This window comes from Eucyclogobius newberryi, unplaced genomic scaffold (assembly GCF_026437365.1).
Source record: "Eucyclogobius newberryi isolate DKJ021-1_F unplaced genomic scaffold, fEucNew1.0.hap1 SCAF_21, whole genome shotgun sequence".
Lineage (NCBI taxonomy): Eukaryota > Metazoa > Chordata > Actinopteri > Gobiiformes > Gobiidae > Eucyclogobius > Eucyclogobius newberryi.
In genome coordinates, this window is record NW_027315846.1 from 26,653,057 (window position 1) to 26,672,788 (window position 19,732).

At 42.5% G+C, this 19,732-nt stretch overlaps 1 protein-coding gene across 1 annotated transcript in view; it reads left to right on the top strand.

Moving 5' to 3' along the window:
* The window catches only part of kcnk10b (potassium channel, subfamily K, member 10b), a 43,892-nt gene that overhangs the window by 964 nt on the left and 23,196 nt on the right, over positions 1-19,732 (top strand). The window contains exon 2 of the mRNA XM_072457682.1: positions 14,360-14,775. Within this exon, the coding sequence (XP_072313783.1) occupies positions 14,360-14,775 (416 nt within the window). The remainder of the gene's footprint in view (positions 1-14,359; positions 14,776-19,732) is intronic.

The following is a 19,732-nucleotide window of genomic DNA, read 5'->3' on the forward strand; positions in this document are numbered from 1 at the left end:
GGAGGATCAAGCTAGGATTTGTTACTCTTGCTTATGTAATTCCCTCTGTAGCCAGTAGATGGCGCTAAAAATAATTATCTAATGTGGGGAAGAGAAAAGGATAAGATAAGCCTTTATTTGTCCACACAATGGGGAAATTTCAGTGTTGCAGCGCGAGTAGGTACAGAAGTAAAAGAACAGATAACTTATAGAAAGCTTTAAAAAATCACTCTTAAAGGCGGTATGGACAATTTTTCGGCGATTTGAGAACGCAGGCTGAAGTGCGCATGCGCACTCCCCCGTGCGGACTGATACAACACACACGTGCGTTTGTTTATTAGCGCAACGGAGCGCATCACATCGCTCGTCTCCCGTAGATTTCTGTCCACTTCTGTGTCAGCTCGAACTGTCTTTCTCCGTCTTCATTTTGCCCCGTACACTGAGGGAACTATATTATGATAGATCCATGCGCTTAGGCACGCGGAAACGTGGGGACGAACCTGACGCGGCTGCAGGTGAGCGGTAGGTGTGTTTTATGATTGATACGTGGCAGGACAAATGATTTATCCACGCCACGAGGAAATATGATAAAAAAAAATTGCTGAAAAAAATCGTCCATACCACCTTTAATAGAAAAGCTTTTATAAACAAAATTTTTGTAGACAAAACCTCTCACATTCTTAAAGGCGTAATGGACGGCTGCAGGTGAGCGGTAGGTGCGTTTTATGATTGATACGTGGCAGAACTAATTGGCAGTCCACGCCAAGAGGAAATAAGACTCAGATTTGGGCCAAAAAAATTGTCCATTCAACCTTTAATAAGGAATTAATAAATAAATAAATAAAATAGGACAAAAATAGTAATAATAATAATAGTGGCCAGCCAGAGTGACATGAAGTTTCTTGTTTTTTGTAAAACCATTTTTTGAGTTCTAAAACGTGAGGTGCCAAAGTAAAGGTACAAGAACCATTAACAATACAACTGATGCATAATATTTGTCCTTTAAAACTTCCTTCTGCCACATGCTTTTACTGACAGATGATTGGCTGTGGATCTCTGCATTAAAAGAAAAAAGGAATATATTATTCCAGGAAAACCTAAAAATCTGAATTTTACCTTCATCAAAAATATAAAATGTGTGCAATAATCTCTTATTAAATGCACAAATTTGGTGAAATTCAATGTAAAATGTGTTTGAACCAGGATTTGATGTCACTCACATGCAGAGTTGGGGGTAACGTGTTAGCTGGTAAGGCGTTATAGTACTCAAATTATTTTTTTAGAATCACATTAACGGAATGCGTTAGTTACATTATTTATAAAGAGTCTAATGTGTTTGCTACATTTCTGAAATTTCAATTGTAGTAAAATACCATATCTCAAATAGCATTACTTGAAATTGCAATATTTGAAATTACAGAAGTAAAAGAACAGATAACTTATAGAAAGCTTTAAAAAATCACTCTTAATTTTGATTTCTGAAATTACATTTCTGAAATTTCAATTGTAGTAAAATACCATATCTCAAATAGCATTACTTGAAATTGCAATATTTGAAATTAAAAATATTTTCAAAGTAAGACTTCTCCTATAATTCCAATAGAAACCATGTGTCTGATTATAAACAGTGTATTATTGTGAAAGAGTATAGGTGATGTCAGTGACTAAAGTGGCCCCAAAATCATGCCCCAGTAAACATGATTTAAAAGCTTAAATTGAACAATGAATAATTATTTTGCGTGATTTAAAGAACCGCATGTATTTGTAGTATGTCATTGAGCACAATTGTAGGCAAAATGAGAACCAATAAGTGCATTCTGCATCTAATTGTATAGCGTTTTATTCTCGGAAACCAGGAAACGCACGTTATGCTAGGAAAACCTAAGCTGCTTGTTATCTTCACAGTGAAGGCAAAACTTGCCCTGGCTCTGAAATTATTATTTTAAAAAACATGCTTAAAAAACTCATCACAGCAAACAATTAGGAAGCTGGGAATGCACAAGAAAGTTAGGAATACTACTGCAAATAGTTTAAAATTAACTGTTTTTCATGTTTTTTAAGACTAAAAATCTGTCCAATCATGTACTTAAAGTTTAAATTTGCTTAAGTGACTTTTAGGAATGTTTTTTTCCTCATCTAAAACCATATATTGGCACGTGCATCAGTTTTACGTCCATATTATGCTAAATCTACACAAATTGTCTTTTAACCTTGTTACAACAGTGTTTTCTCATCATTAGTTTACTCATAGTTGTATTTTGATTTAAGGCCCAAAATCACTGGCTCCAGTCACGTGAGCAAGCGACAAGTCGACAATGAATGAATGAATGAATTAATGTATTTTTATTGATTCTTGCATGTTCGAGTTGATCTTGTAGTGTCCTGCAACAGAGGCTTCAGTGATTAGGTGTTTTCACCTACCCCCTATCCCCGCCCACCTCCCGGTACTTAGTTGTGATTATTACTATAAAATGAAGACTTAAAATAACACATATAGATTTTTGGGTCCGTAGGCTTTATTAAACAGGATAGACTGAGGGAGGGACGTGCTGCAAATTTTTCAGAGTAGGATTCGAACTCACGACCATGTAGTTTGCTCACATGTAAATGACAATCTGCTGCCTGTTGCCTGCCTGGTAAAACGTCACAATGAAGAACTTTGTACTTTCTCTTTCAAAGCCATTTTAGATGAATGTTGCAGTTTACAATGACTAACATGTAAAATGATTATCCACTTATCCATCCAACCGTCTTCTTCCACTGAGCCAGGGCGGGGTCGCGGGGGCAGCAGTCTAAACAGGGACTCCCAGAGTTCTCTCACCCTGGAAACTTCCTCCAGCTCCTCTGGGGGATCCCGAAGAATTCCCTGGCCAACTGAGCAACATAGTCCCTCCAGCGTGTCCTGGGTCTTCCCTGGGATTTCTTCCCCATGGGACATGCCCAGAACACCTCCCTAGGGAGGCGTCAAGGAGGCATTTGGAACAGATACCCGAGCCACCTCAGCTGGCTCCTCTCGACGTGGAGGAGCAGTACTTTGAGCTCCTCCTGTGTGACTGAGCTTCTCACCCTATCTCTTAGCCATCCTTTAGAGCAGGGGTCCCCAACCTTTTTTGCACCACAGACTGGAATAATGTAGGTTTTATTTTCACGGACCGATGTGTCAGTTTATGTCGCGGTCAGGTTAACTTGCGCGGAAGTGGGCGGGGCTTAGGCTTCCATTCGATTCAGCTCGGAAGGTGAAATGTTCTCAAAAGACGCGTTTGTACATTATTAAGTGTTCAAAAGATCCGAATTGGAGTAACACAACGTACAGTTACACGTGTTCTCGCTGTTCTTCTGACTGGTGAAGCTCATCAGATAAATATGGCAGTCAGCAGAGTTGTTCCCTCAAATATACGTTTAAGATCACCGTCATTTTCAATCTCCAACAGCTGATCCTCTTGTTGCACATGCTCGATTCGCCCGCTTTAATCACGAATGGGTCGCGGATCCATCACGTGCAGTTCATGGATCTTTTGCGCACGGGAAGTAGCGCTCAAACTCTTGTAAAAGTAAAAACAGGTGATCGCGTTGCAGTTGCAGAATGCTGGCTCCTCGTCTGCTCCTCGTCTGCTCCTCATCTCCTCCTCACTTGGCCTTTTCCCCTTTGCAAAAATGCTCTCCAAAGACTTTTGTTTTTCACTCATTTTCGCTGGCTTTTGGGTCTACTTTTGGGCAGCGCGTTTGATGTGTCATTTGACGTGTCATGTATAATGCACGTATCATTTATGTTCTCACCAGGGCCGGCCCCAGCACATTTGGTGCCCTAGGCGAGCTACTCCCTAGGCGCCCCCCCCCCCACAAAAAAAAAAAAAAATCTGCCAAGCAAAAACACATATATAACTATTTTTTTCCCGAGGGAGGCGCTGTTGGCATCGATATTCTAGCCTGTTCTGTCTATCCAGAGGTGATACCCCTGACTTGCTAGAATACGTAACGATTTTTCGATTTTCTCCTTTCGTTAGATTTATTTGTCAATTCCAAAATAGTGTTTGGATACATAGAAGGGGCCGCAAAAAACTCTGCCAAGCAAAAGATAATAACATAAATAAATAAATAATTTAAATAATAATTAAAAAAAAAAATCCAGAAGGGGGCGCACCCCCCGCAGTGCCGCCCCAGGCACCCGCCTATACGGCCTGGTTCTCACACAGGACAAGAGCAGAGATATAATATACTTACATTATATTTAATGGATTTCATTGGCAATTTCCTATAAGGCTTTTCATTACATATCCACAGACGAGTTTATTAGCGTGTCATGAGGGACAGGCCAAAGTTGCGTCGGAGAAGATGCTGTCACTGATACATTATGCCCGGTGGTTGGGGACCCCTGCTTTAGAGCACATGTGTCAAATACAAGGCCCATGGGCCAAATCCGGCCCGCCAGACGTTTTAATCCGGCCCGCCGAACATCCATCCATCCATCCGTCTTCTGCCGCTTTATCCGGGGCCGGGTCGCGGGGGCAGCAGTCTGAGCAAGGACTCCCGTACTTCCTACTCCCCAGACACTTCCTCTAACTCCTCCGGGGGAATCCCCAGGCCAGCCGAGAGACATAGTCTCTCCAGCGTGTCCTAGGTCTTCCCCAGGGCCTCTTCCCGGTGGGACATGCCTGAAACACCTCCCGAGGGAGGCGCCCAGGAGGCATCCGGAACAGATGCCCGAGCCACCTCAGCTGGCTCCTCTCGACGTGGAGGAGCAGCGGCTCTACTCCGAGCTCCCCCCGTGTGACCGAGCTCCTCACCCTATCTCTAAGGGAGCGCCCAGCCACACGGCGGAGGAAACTCATTTCGACCGCTTGTATCCGCGATCTTGTTCTTTCGGTCATTACCCAAAGCTCATGACCATAGGTGAGGGTAGGAACGTAGACCGACCGGTAAATAGAGAGCTTTGCCTTTCGGCTCAGCTCCCTCTTCACCACAACGGTCCGATGCAGCGACTGCATTACTGCAGCCGCTGCACCGATCCGCCTGTCGATCTCACGCTCCATCCTTCCCTCACTCGTGAACAAGACCCCGAGATACTTGAACTCATCCACTTGGGGCAAGGACTCCCCACCCACCTGAAGAGGGCAAGCCACCTTTTTCCGGTCGAGAACCATGGCCTCGGATTTGGAGGTGCTGATTCTCATCCCAGCCGCTTCACACTCGGCTGCAAACCGTCCCAGTGCATGTTGCAGGTCCGGGTTTGATGGAGCCATCAGGACAACATCGTCTGCAAACAGCAGAGATGAGATCCTGTGGTCCCCAAACCGGACACCCTCCGACCCCTGACTGCGCCTAGAAATTCTGTCCATAAAAATTATGAACAGAACCGGTGACAAAGGGCAGCCCTGGTGGAGTCCAACATGCACTAGGAACAGGTCTGACTTACTGCCGGCCCGCCGAACATTTCATATTTATATTTAAAAAAAAATATATATATATGTTTTTTTTTTTTAATCGATTCATAGAACCGTATTTACATCCGTAACCGTTTTTGTCGCTAAAACTGAGCGTCCCACAATGCCGCCGGTGGCCGCCCCTCCCCCACAGGGCTCTGCTGCACTGCTGTGTGAGCTGCCGAGGGAGAAGTGCACATTTGAGTAGAAGTTTAGCGGTGTGTCAGTTCAGGTGTACAGAGAACTACACAGACGTGGAAATGTTAGTTAGTACATTTAAAAGGTTTTTTAGATCTTGAAGTTTATTTTGTTATAAAGTCAAATGTTTATACTCTGTGTAGAACTGTAGATCAACTCTGAAGTTGTAATGCACATAAACTGAAGCACAGTATTGGTGAAATTACACTTGTTTTTCTTAATACATTTCAGTTTATGAGAACAAATGCTTTGTAATTTATTTTAATTGATCCAGTAATTGCTTAATAGTTTTATGTTTTATGTTATGTTCTACCCAGCCTGAGCGTCGAAATTCGGCCCATGGCCCAAATGAGTTTGACACCCCTGCTTTAGAGGAAATTAATTTTGAGCGCTTTTATCTGCGATCTTGTCCGTTCGGTCCTTACCCAAACCTCATGACCATAGGCAAGGGTAGGAACATAGATTGACCAGTAAATCGGGGTTGCCGCTGCGATAGCTACCTGCGGCCTGCCAAGTCTGTTCGGGTTCCTCCTTCGCCAGTGGATCCAACTCACCATCAGGTGGTGGTCGGTTGACAGTTCTGCCTCTCTCCAAGACACGCAGCTAAAGGTCAGATGACATAACAACAAAGACGATTATAGACCTCCGGCCTTGGGTGTCCTGGTGCCACGTGCACTGATGGGCACCCTTGTGCTTGAACATTGCATGATCCACTTACTTAGGTCAATTCAACACCTGGAAAATTACAGTTTTTTTTTTACAATTAAGTGGTAAAAACACAAAACAAACTAAAATCAAGATGTGACCCGGAAGTACAACCCCATTGACGCTAGTCAAATCTGAAATAGAAGAAAGCTAGCAGCACAAATTAATTAAAAAAGAGCTTCTCAAAGGGTGGGGGCATTTGGGGGAGGACAGAGCCGTGCCAAGGGGGGCACGAGAAGTTTTTGCATATTACCACACACACAGGGTTAATCTCTATATTCAGAGAGCAGCAAAAGACTGGAGCAGTCTCTCTCTGTGTCCCGGTCTCACACAAGTCTGCCTCAGGTTTAGGATGAGTCACGGCTTGGGCCGCTGTCTGTACCGTGTGCTTGATCCCCCCGCATCTCTGCTGCTCCGTGCTTCTGTTCTGTCATGCAGAGGGCTCGTCTCCTCCTTTTCAAAGCCTCCCCAAACTCATTTTGGCGCTATAAAGCCTGTCGTACCTTTCATGTGCATTTATATCGCCCCCTTTTCATTTTGATTCCATGCGCTTTTTGTGGTAAATGTGAAACATTTGTGAATTTATTCGAGTTACCACTGCGAGCAGTCTGTACGTGCCACAATGCTAGAAGTGATCCACTGTGACACAAAAGTAACACGAGTGCGTCTTGTCCGTGAAACGCGCCATTCACCGAAGCGCCAGTTCTCCGCTGTCCACTGACTGCAGCTGAGAGGAGAGACAGAGGGAGCTGAGAGGAGGGACAGAGGGAGCTGAGAGGAGGGACAGAGGGAGCTGAGAGGAGAGACAGAGGGAGCTGAGAGGAGGGACAGAGGGAGCTGAGAGGAGGGACAGAGGGAGCTGAGAGGAGAGACAGAGGGAGCTGAGAGGAGAGACAGAGGGAGCTGAGAGGAGAGACAGAGGGAGCTGAGAGGAGGGACAGAGGGAGCTGAGAGGAGGGACAGAGGGAGCTGAGAGGAGAGACAGAGGGAGCTGAGAGATAGAGGGATAGAGGGAGCTGAGAGGAGGGACAGAGGGAGCTGAGAGGAGAGACAGAGGCAGCTGAGAGGAGGGACAGAGGGAGTTGAGAGGAGGGACAGAGGGAGCTGAGAGGAGGGACAGAGGGAGCAGAGAGGAGGGACAGAGGGAGCTGAGAGGAGGGACAGAGGGAGCTGAGAGGAGGGACAGAGGGAGCTGAGAGGAGAGACAGAGGGAGCAGAGAAGATGGACAGAGGGAGCTGAGAGATAGAGGGAGTGAGAGGAGGGACAGAGGGAGCTGAGAGATAGAGGGAGCTGAGAGGAGGGACAGAGGGAGCTGAGAGGAGAGACAGAGGGAGCTGAGAGATAGAGGGAGCTGAAAGGAGGGACAGAGGGAGCTGAGAGGAGGGACAGAGGGAGCTGAGAGGAGAGACAGAGGGAGTTGAGAGACAGGGAGCGAAGAGGAGAGATAGAAGGAACTGGGAGAAAAGACAGCCGGAACTGAGAGGAGAGAAAGAGGGAGCTGAAAGGGAAGACAGAGGGAGCTGAGAGGAGAGACAGATAAGCTAAGAGGAGAGACAGAGCGAGCTGAGAGACAGTCGGAACTGTCAGGAGAGAAAGAGGGAGCTGAGAGACAGTAAGAGTTGAGAGGAGGGACAGAGTAAGCTAAGAGGAGAGACAGAGCGAGCTGGGAGAAGAGACAGTCAGAACTGAGAGGAGAGACAGAGGGAGCTGAGAGAAGGAGATGAGCGACAGCGGGAGACGAGAGGATCATTTCTCTATCCTCTAAGGGGGGCGCACCAGAAAAGCTAGTGCTTTGAGAAACACTGAATTAAAAGGTTTCTGTCATATTTCAGTGTGATTATAAGTCATTTTTGAAATCAAGTCTGTAATTTCACTTTTACAATTGTCCTTAAATAAAACCAATCCCATGCAAATAGGGATTATAATTTGTTATTTTCATTGTAAAAGCAGCTCTTGAGGGCAAATTGAGACCGTTATGTGCTGTCTGCATCTAGAGTGTTTTTATCTGCCTCGAACCAAGAAATAAGGACTAGTTCTATGACTGTTTCCACATTTTAAAGACAGTAAAAATTAGATACAGCTTTAAACCTTTTTTGTGCATTCCTTAATGTTTCTTGCATATTTACTTTATCGGGCCAATATTATTTTATTTGTTTTAGTATTCCATAATCCTCAGAAGATATTATGTAAATCAGAGAATATGTTTAAACATGAAGAAATGTATTAGTTGTGGTTTAATTCTCAAAATATCTGTCACCTTTTCATACATTTTCAATGTCGTGACATTGTGCATAACGCTAGCATGTTTCACGGCTCGCGTCTTTGCATTCGTATTGCATCACATTTGAAAAGATTAGCGCGTACGTTTAGCATCTGCTCTGCATTCAGATGACTCAAGGACATCCAGGAAGAACTGGGCAGAATCCTGTTAGCTTATTCATCTGTCCGCTTGATCAATGACAGCAAAGTGAGGTCACAACCTGCACTGGCAATTAAATTAATTCCCAAGTCACTAAATATACCTTAAAGGGCATGAGCCTGCAATATTAGGAAGTTAGTTTAAAATCCTACTGCATATTGATGATTCTGGCAGTTTGGACACTTACGCATCATCAATAAATGGCACAATGTTCTTTTTTTTCTTTGAACATTTGTTGCATGAACCAGCGAAGATTGGCAGCAGTGGAATTGGTTTGAAGGTTGCACCAACGAGCGGGAATCAAAATGTAGACCTTAGTGTCGAAACCATTGAAAAATACTGTAAGTGTAATTTAGATCAATAATGTGGTTTGCAATGAAGGGAATGTTGTGTATAGCATGTCTTCTTATGGTTCATTTAAAAAAGGGTTTTCTGGAAATCATTTGGTATGACAAATTTTAATGTGGTTTTTTTAACAGGCATTAAGTCAAGTCATGTTTTTGGATTAAGATATGGGATGGACTTTTAATGAACCATATCAGAGCTTAACTTGATGATTGAATGCTGATGGAAGCTAAAGTACTGTATGTTTATAGAGTTGTGGAGAGAGATGGAGCGAGCTAAAAGCAGATTCCTGTTTATTGACGTGAGCCTGAGGAGGCGGTAATTCTATTTGTGCGGGAAGCTTATGACTAATGTGCTAGGGATATGATGGATGTCCATAAGGTTTGAGTTCAGAATGTGGAGATGGTAGTGCGAGGTAAATTTGGGGTTATCCCTGGTTTAGCCGTTCTACGAAGCTGGACCAATTTCTATCAGGGCAGATCTCTACGGTTACAAGCCCTGAACTCACAGGAACTGCTCCAAACCTGGTGAACTTCAAGAATAAGACAAGAAGACCATTCTTTAGAGACCAATTAGAGATGAGAAGCCAACTGTTGTGAGGCAAACGAGGGACCGGTGTGCGGAAAAAGACAAAGAGAAAGGGCAGCTTGCATAAGCAAACGACGCGTAATCATATTAAAGCACATTTAGCGTATAAGCTAAATGGAATACGCCCAATGGCAATCCAATATCACATTCACATACCGTACATGCTATTCTTAATCTGTAACGTTTTGAAATAGTAGCACATTATGCTGTATCATGTCATTAATGAGTCGTGTTTAGCGATCGTATTCATATACTTTCTCTGTGGTGTAAAACTGTGATTGGTCGCAAAATGCCGACTCCTTCACCTTATGTTTTATTATTTAAACTCCAGTGATTAGATTGTTTTGTACTCCATGTTAGAGCCCCACTAGAAGACACACTGACCCATACTGGAGTGGTGTTTATTGGATTATGTTTGGTGTGAGCGAGAGTCCACTCTACAGATGAGTGAGCATGCAGGTCTCGGGCATGTGCTGTCAGTAGACAGTATTTTCTTTAATAAGAGACGTGCACACTGCTAAATATAGAACATTTAATTAATACAAGTCCTGTCAAAGCTATTCAGAGGCATCCTTCACCCTCACGACCCCTTTTCTACTCTACGGGGAGCGTTTAAGTGTGAGGCGGTTTATGTGGAAGGAAACATGGAATACAAGAGGAAGAGAAACCTAATTATTCTGGGGAAAGTAAGTGCCAGTATTGCCTGCAGATTTGTTAAAAATGATTCTAAATTTATAAGATGAAAATTATCAAATGTTTTCTATTATGGTACTGGTTCAGCTTTGGTTCAGACCTACAGGTAGTTTAGATCTGGTTTAGACCTGGTTGAGTCCTGCACTGGTCTTGGCTTAGACCTGGTTTAGTCCTGCACTGGTCTTGGCTTAGACCTGGTTTAGTCATGCACTGGTCTTGGCTTAGACCTGGTTTAGTCCTGCACTGGTCTTGGCGTAGACCTGGTTGAGTCCTGCACTGGTCTTGGCTTAGACCTGGTTTAGTCATGCACTGGTCTTGGCTTAGACCTGGTTTAGTCATGCACTGGTCTTGGCTTAGACCTGGTTTAGTCATGCACTGGCCTTGGCGTAGACCTGGTTTAGTCCTGCACTGGTCTTGGCTTAGACCTGGTTTAGTCATGCACTGGTCTTAGCGTAGACCTGGTTTAGTCCTGCACTGGTCTTGGCTTAGACCTGGTTTAGTCATGCACTGGTCTTGGCTTAGACCTGGTTTAGTCATGCACTGGTCTTAGCGTAGACCTGGTTTAGTCCTGCACTGGTCTTGGCTTAGACCTGGTTTAGTCATGCACTGGTCTTGGCTTAGACCTGGTTTAGTCATGCACTGGTCTTGGCTTAGACCTGGTTTAGTCATGCACTGGTCTTGGCGTAGACCTGGTTTAGTCCTGCACTGGTCTTGGCTTAGACCTGGTTTAGTCCTGCACTGGTCTTGGCTTAGACCTGGTTTAGTCCTGCACTGGTCTTGGCGTAGACCTGGTTTAGTCCTGCACTGGTCTTGGCGTAGACCTGGTTGAGTCCTGCACTGGTCTTGGCGTAGACCTGGTTGAGTCCTGCACTGGTCTTGGCGTAGACCTGGTTGAGTCCTGCACTGGTCTTGGCGTAGACCTGGTTGAGTCCTGCACTGGTCTTGGCGTAGACCTGGTTGAGTCCTGCACTGGTCTTGGCGTAGACCTGAGACCTGTATCAAAGCTGGCAGAGCTTATGCTGGATAAGTTTCTCTTAACCAAATAGATTTTCTGAACGAAGCAAGTTCACATAACCAGGGGCAAAATCAGTGACTAGTCGACAAATCAGAATAGAGAATAGAGAAAGGGGAACTGTGGACTTATCACACAATGAGCTCTCAATCATGCTCACCAAATACCTTTATGATCTGCCACAGAACAAGTCCACCTAAGCATTATTTTTCATTTTGTCATAGGACCATAATTTTTTTTACACTTATACAACCCCCGTACTTCAACTCCCATCAATATAATTCCAATACAAACATGTTTGATATTCAAAATAACTAAAATACCCAATAAATGGAGAAATATTGAAAAACGATCCATATTTGTTACATATTTTCTCCAAATGATTACAGTCCTGTGTGCTGTCCTTCAAAAGTGTAAATGTTTTTAATATGAATAAAAATAAAAATGCTAAATTAGACATTTGAATTGCCAAAAGCAGAATTAAGAATAACAATAATATAGAATATAATTTATGATATTGTGAAGAGTTAAAATCTGTTTAGTTCACACATGAAAACTGATTTGAGTCACATTTGAGTTGCAAAGTCTGAACCGCAAGAACATCCTGCAGTGTGAACGTAGCCTTACACAGCTTTCACTAATCACATAGCAATTATTTTATTTTATTTCATTTACGTTTTTATGGTCTTGAAAAATTCATCAAAAACAGAACATTTCAAAGTCAATGGAGCACTTTTTGATTGCCAATTCATTTTTAATGCAACTCATGATTGTAAAATGTAATGACTCCTTGAAAAAACTGGTTTCCTGACTTTTACTTTTTTCTCGTCTAATTTACTATAAGCAAAATTCCAAAGTACTTAGTAGAAGTTTTCCTTTTTACCAGTCCATAAATGTTCTGTGGAGATGTGGATGAGGCTGCTCATTTGTGCTGTTTCCTGACTCACATTAGCGACTGCAAATTGTAGATGCTTAGTCAGAGACAGTTGGACTCAGCAATGGGCCAAGACAGAACTTTTCGACATTTTATAATTTAAAAATGAATGCAGATGGAACTCTGACTAAACTTAACTGCATTTATGGGTTTCCGCATCATAATTCCAACTGGTTTGTGCGTCATTATATTTTCCATCGAATGATACATGTCAGTTGATGCAGGATTTGTGGTGTTATTGTTATGTTTTTGGTGCATTACTGTCCAGAAAAACGTTACATTTAAGACATATGTAATTATGTGTTTGTTAGCATGCATGCTTATTTCACGCATTGATTGCTAACGTTAATATTCTTGATGATTTCTATTGAGGTGCTGGTGTTACTCACGTGTGGTCGCGTGGTTGTCAGTCGCCAAAACAGAGCTATGAATGAAGTTGGTGACAAAAACTCTCCCGTTGAAAATGCATTGCTAAAGTATGGAATTGCACCAGCCTTTAGAATTAAGGTGTTCTGCTTACAAACACTGGAAGGGGATATAAAGAGAAAACTGAAACCCATGACCAGAGCTCCTGCACCATGTGACCATCACGGCAAGGAATAAACTGCAGTAACAAATAGCAACAAGCCTGAAATGTTGCTTTTGGAGTTTGTCTTCTATATCAGGACGGTGCTCCGCACATCAGATTCTGTTGCAGGTGCGTAGGGAAAAGGCTTTCGTGACGCTAAATGTACTAGGGGAAAAAATCACGCACACTGTCTTACTTGCAAGTGAAATTTATTTACAGGTGAAGAGGCAATGTTTTGGCCACTGGGCCTTCGTCAGGCAAAATTACGTTTATCTTCTAACAATACATCTTAAAAGCCGGTCCAAGAGTGCTTTTAAAGAGAGCTGATTCACAAATAAACTGATAAATATATTTATTTTATACAAACCCTATACCTATAACGTATAGTTACGATACGATAATTACAATTAAAATGATGTAATGTTCATAAAATGTTGTGCTCTGACTGATGTGAAGCTGTTGTATGGGACAGAGGCTAATTCACTCATGTCAATGTAATAAACATCCAAAAATTATTGGTTTAACTTCAGTTTGTAATTTTATTGAACAGTCAATTATGCAAACAGCGTTTTTGAAAAGCATTTTTTCTCTTCAAACAACTCTCTATTTTTCTCGCTTTGTTAATTGATCCATAATTCATCAACAATGCACAATCTTAATAATTCATTTGAATAATGCTGTGAATTCCCCAAATAAAAAACAAATCGATGCAGAAGTACCTTAATAGTATCTTAATTAATGTCATGCTTGACTCACTAATAGTTACCGAAATCAACTTCTCTCGTCAATCTGGAGCTTTGTAAATCAAGTAAAAGTCTCTTGTTCTTCTGGCCTTGATTATTTGTACATCCTGGTGCACCAAAATAATCCACAATCTCTGAAACCCTGATAAGCTTTGTTCATTGCAGTTGACGCCATTACTTTGGTGGTGTATGACGGGACTGTGTGACGATAACTGCCGGAACTCTATTGGCCTTCAGAATGTCACGATTCTATCTGAAACAAACACTATTCCAACTTACCATATCTTACAAATAACTATTTAGATATTATATTTAAATGTCCTTTCCCACCTTGGGATGTTTGGAGTTATTGTAAGAAGTAACATCACCAGCAAGAAAAAGCATCAATGAAATTTACTTTATTTCATATTGTTGCAGCTTTATGAAATCAAACTTCCTGAATAAAAAAGTAATAATAATTCAACAATCAGATAAATAAAAGAGAATTTTGCATTTAAGTTGGCTTTTTTGGAGTGTAGCTTGGATATGACTTTTTTTGGTTTAAAATATTTTTAGTTCTTACGATTATATTGTGACCTGAACAATCACAATTATTTAAAAAAATTGGGAGCTCTAAATTCTTCCTTTTTTATATTTTAATTTTGATTCAAGTTCAGGACCCAGCTTTAAACGTATTTTGGATGTGCATGTCTTCTTCTACACTAACCATATAATCTTGACATCATCTAACTTCACCCATGTCCTTCCCCTCCAGTGGCGATCCAGACCAACCTGGCGCCTCCCAAGAAGAAGTCCCAGCCCGGCACGGTGAAGTCCAGTCTGGTCCAGGCCAGCGTCCAGACCATGCAGAACCCCATGGGCTGTGACCCCAAGTCTAGTGGCCACTGCCCCTTACCCCGGCTCTCCATCTCGTCGCGCTCGGCCTCCGTAGTGGCCAGCCTGGACACGTCGCAGGACCCCGCCTCGGCCCTGCACTCGGTGATGAAGTGGAAGACAGTGCTGGCTGTGTTCGTTGTTGTCCTAGTCTACCTGGTGTGTGGCGGTCTGATCTTTAGTTACCTGGAGGAGCCGTTCGAGACCAGGCAGAAGACCCTTATTGACCAGCAGAAGAAGGCCTTCCTGGAGAGACATGATTGTGTGAGCAGAGAGGAGGTGGATGCGCTGATCAAGGTATGTGCTCGGGTACACGTTTAGTATGATTATTGTACGGTTAAGAATTGGCCTGCGTTTTAGGTTTGCGCTCCCTTACATTTACATATCAGATTAGTGACAAATAAATCCAACACAGACACATGAAACACATTCTTTTTCAGTTTAGCACCTGGTTGATAAGTTACTTTCAACCCCTTGATATCCATCTATATTCACATGGATTCACTCGAGAAAAGTTGCAATGACCTGAAAACTGCTCCAAAATCTGCCCTCAGGCCTTCACAATCAATAGTGCGGGCTTAAAGTGAATGGAGATGAAAATTTTGTGTCAACCAATCAGCTTTAGAGTTGGCTATTGTATGTCAGCTAGCAGGCGTAGTGCGTGCACGTCTTTTGATTGGAACACCAATATTGAGAGGCAGGTACTATGAGCAGGTCTATGCAGAACCTCTGAACTAGGAAACTGAATTGGATAAACAAATTCATTTGCGTGTTACGAAGCTGTCTTTTCAACCCACAATGGCGGAAGGAGGAGAAGATATTGATTTAGTCGAGAATATAATTATAACGCCATTCTCAAGACGTTGACGCTACAAAGCCTGTCACATGCGGGTTCGTTCACCACTTTTAAAGTTCCAACTACGAGCGCTATTAATGGCTCACAGGCTCCGAGAAGCACTGCAAACTGTACTGCTGGGAATGCCTATTATTTGCAAGTGATTGATTTGGTGTTTGGAGCCACACTGGCTTTGCAAACTTGAGTTGACGAACCAAGGCAGCAACGAGACACAAAAGTACGGCTGGGCACTTACAAGCAATGGTGTTTTTAAAAACTTTTGGGGACACCCGAGCTCAACGAACAAGCGCGAAGAGCAACGGAGCTGCACAATGAAATGGTGAAGAAAAATAGGGATGTATTGAAAAGACTCATTGTGTCATGTTTTTGGGTAAACAGAACTTTCATTTATGGGACATGCTGAAAGTGCTGACTCCACAAACAAAGGGAACTACGTGGAGCTTCTTTCTTTTCTTTCTGAAAGGAACACAGATTTACAATAAGTGTTCATTGGGATGTCAGGCAAAATACAAAATTACCTAATTTATGCTATTACTGAAGTGATGAGAGAAGAGATCAGACTGGAGATTAAAAAAGCTCCGTTTGCTCCCTTTGTTTGCATGGCATCATAATGATGGTAATAAGAAGTGGATTAATTCGGGTGGGACTGTGTAGGACCTCACTTAATTAGTGCTCTTTGTTGTTCAATCTCTGTATTTCTAACTAACATCTAATCATTGGAAACATGAACAGAGCCTTAGCTACAAACACAGACTCGTCTCTAAAAGTTTTTAAGTCAGTTTGTTGAAACTTGGCGCTGCTGTTGCTTCACTTCTCCTCTGCACATGCTCAGTTAGGGCAAAACCTGCAAACATCCTTGATTCCCACACAGGTTTATTCAGCGTGGTTTGAGCGCAGATCCATGGGTTTGAGGCTGTGTGGTCTTCAGAGCATGTGCTGACCTCTAGAAGAAGCTGCTGTCCGCTCTGGTTCTAAACGCTCATGTTAGAGAGCGGAGCATGAACGGGCCTCTGAACACGGTCACAGACTGAGCCGCTGTGGGAGAAGAAGAACCAAGCTTCCTGTGCAGTACTGCACAGCGGCCTGTAGAGGCCAGTAAAAGACACCATGAGGCAAGCTTCAGCAGCAGAAGTGAGGGGAAAACAGGCTTATTTGGATACATTTGGACACATTTGGACACACAGTGATTTTATTGGTCAATCACTGATTGCCTTGATTTCCCTGACCGCACGCCACTGTCTCGCAGTCCCCCAGCTTAAGTTCACACAGCGACAGTGGCTGAAAGTGAATATTTAATTAGGTGGGTTAGAAAACATTTTTTACCCCCCCTTCTTCATACTGCAAACCTGCACAAACATTTTAAACTAAGATATTTTTCGGACTTTTTCCCAATGCTTTCTTACTGTGGAAGTTGTCACTTGTTCACAGATCTGACCTGTAATTTGGCCTTTGAAGATAAAGAAGTTTAATGTCAAGTAATACCAGAAAAAGTCCCATAGTGCACCTCTAAGTTTGCAGAGTGAATATCCATTCAGTTTAGGTTACAAAACAAATATGAATTTGAAGACTCTTGTACTTCAGTGTGACAATGTACTCCTGTTACATACTGTACGCTAATCAATTTGGCTGCTAAATTTACACACCAAACCACAATTCTACTATTTCATTCAAGGCAATGTTTTTTCCTCAGACCCATTACTGCTATAAAGATTGTAATATGGATATCACTGTAGTGCTGCTTGTGAATAGTGCTTTTCAACATAATATCCAAATTAGTTCAAATGGCTTAAATCCTGAATATAAATCTTGTTTTTTGCAGTTCTGAATACATTTGTATTAGTTTTAGTTTAGTTTAGTTTCCACAAAAAATATGAAATAAAGTAATTTCACTTAAATGGAAAAAAGTAAATAAACGATTATCTTAATTGAAGTAATAAAACTATAACCAGTCAGGAACCAGTGAAATATAATTCCAAAAATCCAACCTGACAAACTGAAATTAAATTATTCGGACATACCAGGAATCTTTTGCAATATGGAATTAAACATGTACATATATACCTTGCATTTAGCATGAGCAGAGGCTTCAACTCGACCAGGTGAGAAACAGACAGTACAATGTAAGATGTGTTGGACGTGGACTTACTCTTTTAGATCTGCCTAGACAAATTGAGTTTGGTCACACGCCGAGTTCTCTGTGCATGTAAAAACACAGTGAGGTGGCCATAGAGAGCAGGGTTCAGTTGTTAATGTCATAGGAAAGCACAATGATGCCTTCAGGGACAGTCTGACAATCGGATGATGATAAACCATAAATGACACTTGACATGTGCTGCTGGTGTTGCGTAGTGATGTATACTGGGAGCAGGTTTGGCAATTTGAGAATCTTTTTACATGTGTTGACTTGCATATGACAGGTTAGACTATTCATGTCACTAAAATGTATTTATATTTAAGATTTGTATACAAATCTTGCCTAGTTTGGAGGAGATTCCTATCTTGTCCAGGGTAAGCTGTACAAAGCAGCGTGTCTTTTACAGGCAGAAACAAATATTCTGTTTGCCTTTCATGTTGTGGCTAAAGTGTTTTAGCAAATCTGTTGTAGTGTGTTATTCCAAAGTTCATAGTGTCCCCAAAGCAAAAGACGCTATATCACGAGTTCCTTGTGCCTAAATTGTCATTTTGGATGGAGTTTTATGCATTGATGACAAAGTAAGAACTATGTTCTTTAATTTTACACTTTTCTTTTAAACATATCTTCACAAACTACAAAGTATGGGTTATTCTTACTACGGTATCACCCCACCAAGAAATTAGAAAAAACTGTGAGTGCAGTTTCATGGTGTTTCATGGTGTGCTGAGGAAACACCCTGACACAGACTCAAATGTGTCACACTGAATGTACAATCAGACGGGGTGTAAGAGCAGCATATGTTTGTGGGAATTTGATTTTTGTTCCAAGCTCATCCAGGAGTGTTCCATTGTAGAAAAAGATTCAAGTGTGACTGGTATGTAAGTGTAGTCTACACTTACACACCAGTTGCAATCTTAAACTGTACTTCCTGCTCTGCCACCTGCTTGTCTCTATGACGATTGCTTTGCTTGGAATTTTGTTCTCCATGGAGACAAGCAGGTGTTGTGTCCTTAGACAAGACACATTTATCCACATTATCTGTAATGTATCTGGTTCGTACGTTGATTATTAATGGTGGTGGGAGGGGCTGATGGCACATAATGGCAGCCTTGCTTCCGTCTGCCCCAAGACAGCTTTGGCTACAGTATTATTGTACACCACCGAGTGTGGACTGAATAATGCAGTGTAAAGGGCTTTGATTGTAATGAAAGATGTTTTTTTTTTTTTTTTCAGGGAATCAGTGCACTGTTGACTTGTTGGTCACATGAACATTTGACATTTTACACAAATCAATCTACTTTAGAGCATATTTTAGCAGCCAGACTTTTCCATCGTTCTGACACTTTAGGTAACAGAGTTCGAACAGAAGTGCCATTACAACAGAAGTACTGATGTGTGGCAAAAAGTGGGGAAAGTGGGCAGGGCTGAATATGGCCAGTAGGGTTAGAGGTTAGAAACTGGAAACAAATTTCCCCAAGCGGTCCCTTTCTCTCCCTCTTGCTCCAAACAGGAGCCTGACCCACACCATGAGGCCATTGCCAAGCCCAATGCCATTAAGGGATCATCTCAAAATGGGTTGAAGCTGAAAAGACTTAATTTTTTTAGTCTCTCTCTGGACCCCCTCCCCCCCAAAAGACTTAAGACTGGCTTCACATAAAATTTTACGCGTTGATAAAACGATAGTAGCTTGATAGACCCTGCTCACCTCTAGTGAACATCCCTGAACATCCTTTGGTAAGTTTATATTTAGAAGTTATGAACTCTCCAAATAATGTCACCTGTCGCACATGTTTGTTTACTTAATCCACATGGTCCAGGGGCCCCTAGGGGCCCTATGGCACATCCCATTCAACCCAAACTGTGAGATGACCACATTGAGATAGTCTCAAGAGGATGAGAGAGTGAGAAACTAATGTTTCTTGTCAAAACCTGTAATTGTCAATTGCCTGAGTTTAGACCTTAGACATGTCAGAATGACAGAAGCAGAACACGCCCTTTTGTCTCAGTGATAATCTCACGTCTTCTGTGATTGGCCGAAACCTCATGCGAGTTTGTGTTGGTCCTTCTTCCGGTCAGTGCCTAGGCACGTTACTAGAGCCAAATCTCTTGATCATTTGCTGCGCCGCGTCTTGCCGCACAAAAGCTTTTCCAACTTTTCTGCACCAGCCGTGTTGGCGACGCCTCTCTGCTCCCCCGCACGCACCCGCCATGCTCCGCGCAGGCACCCGCCGCCTAATGTTGGCCTAATGCTCGTTGCTGAGAGA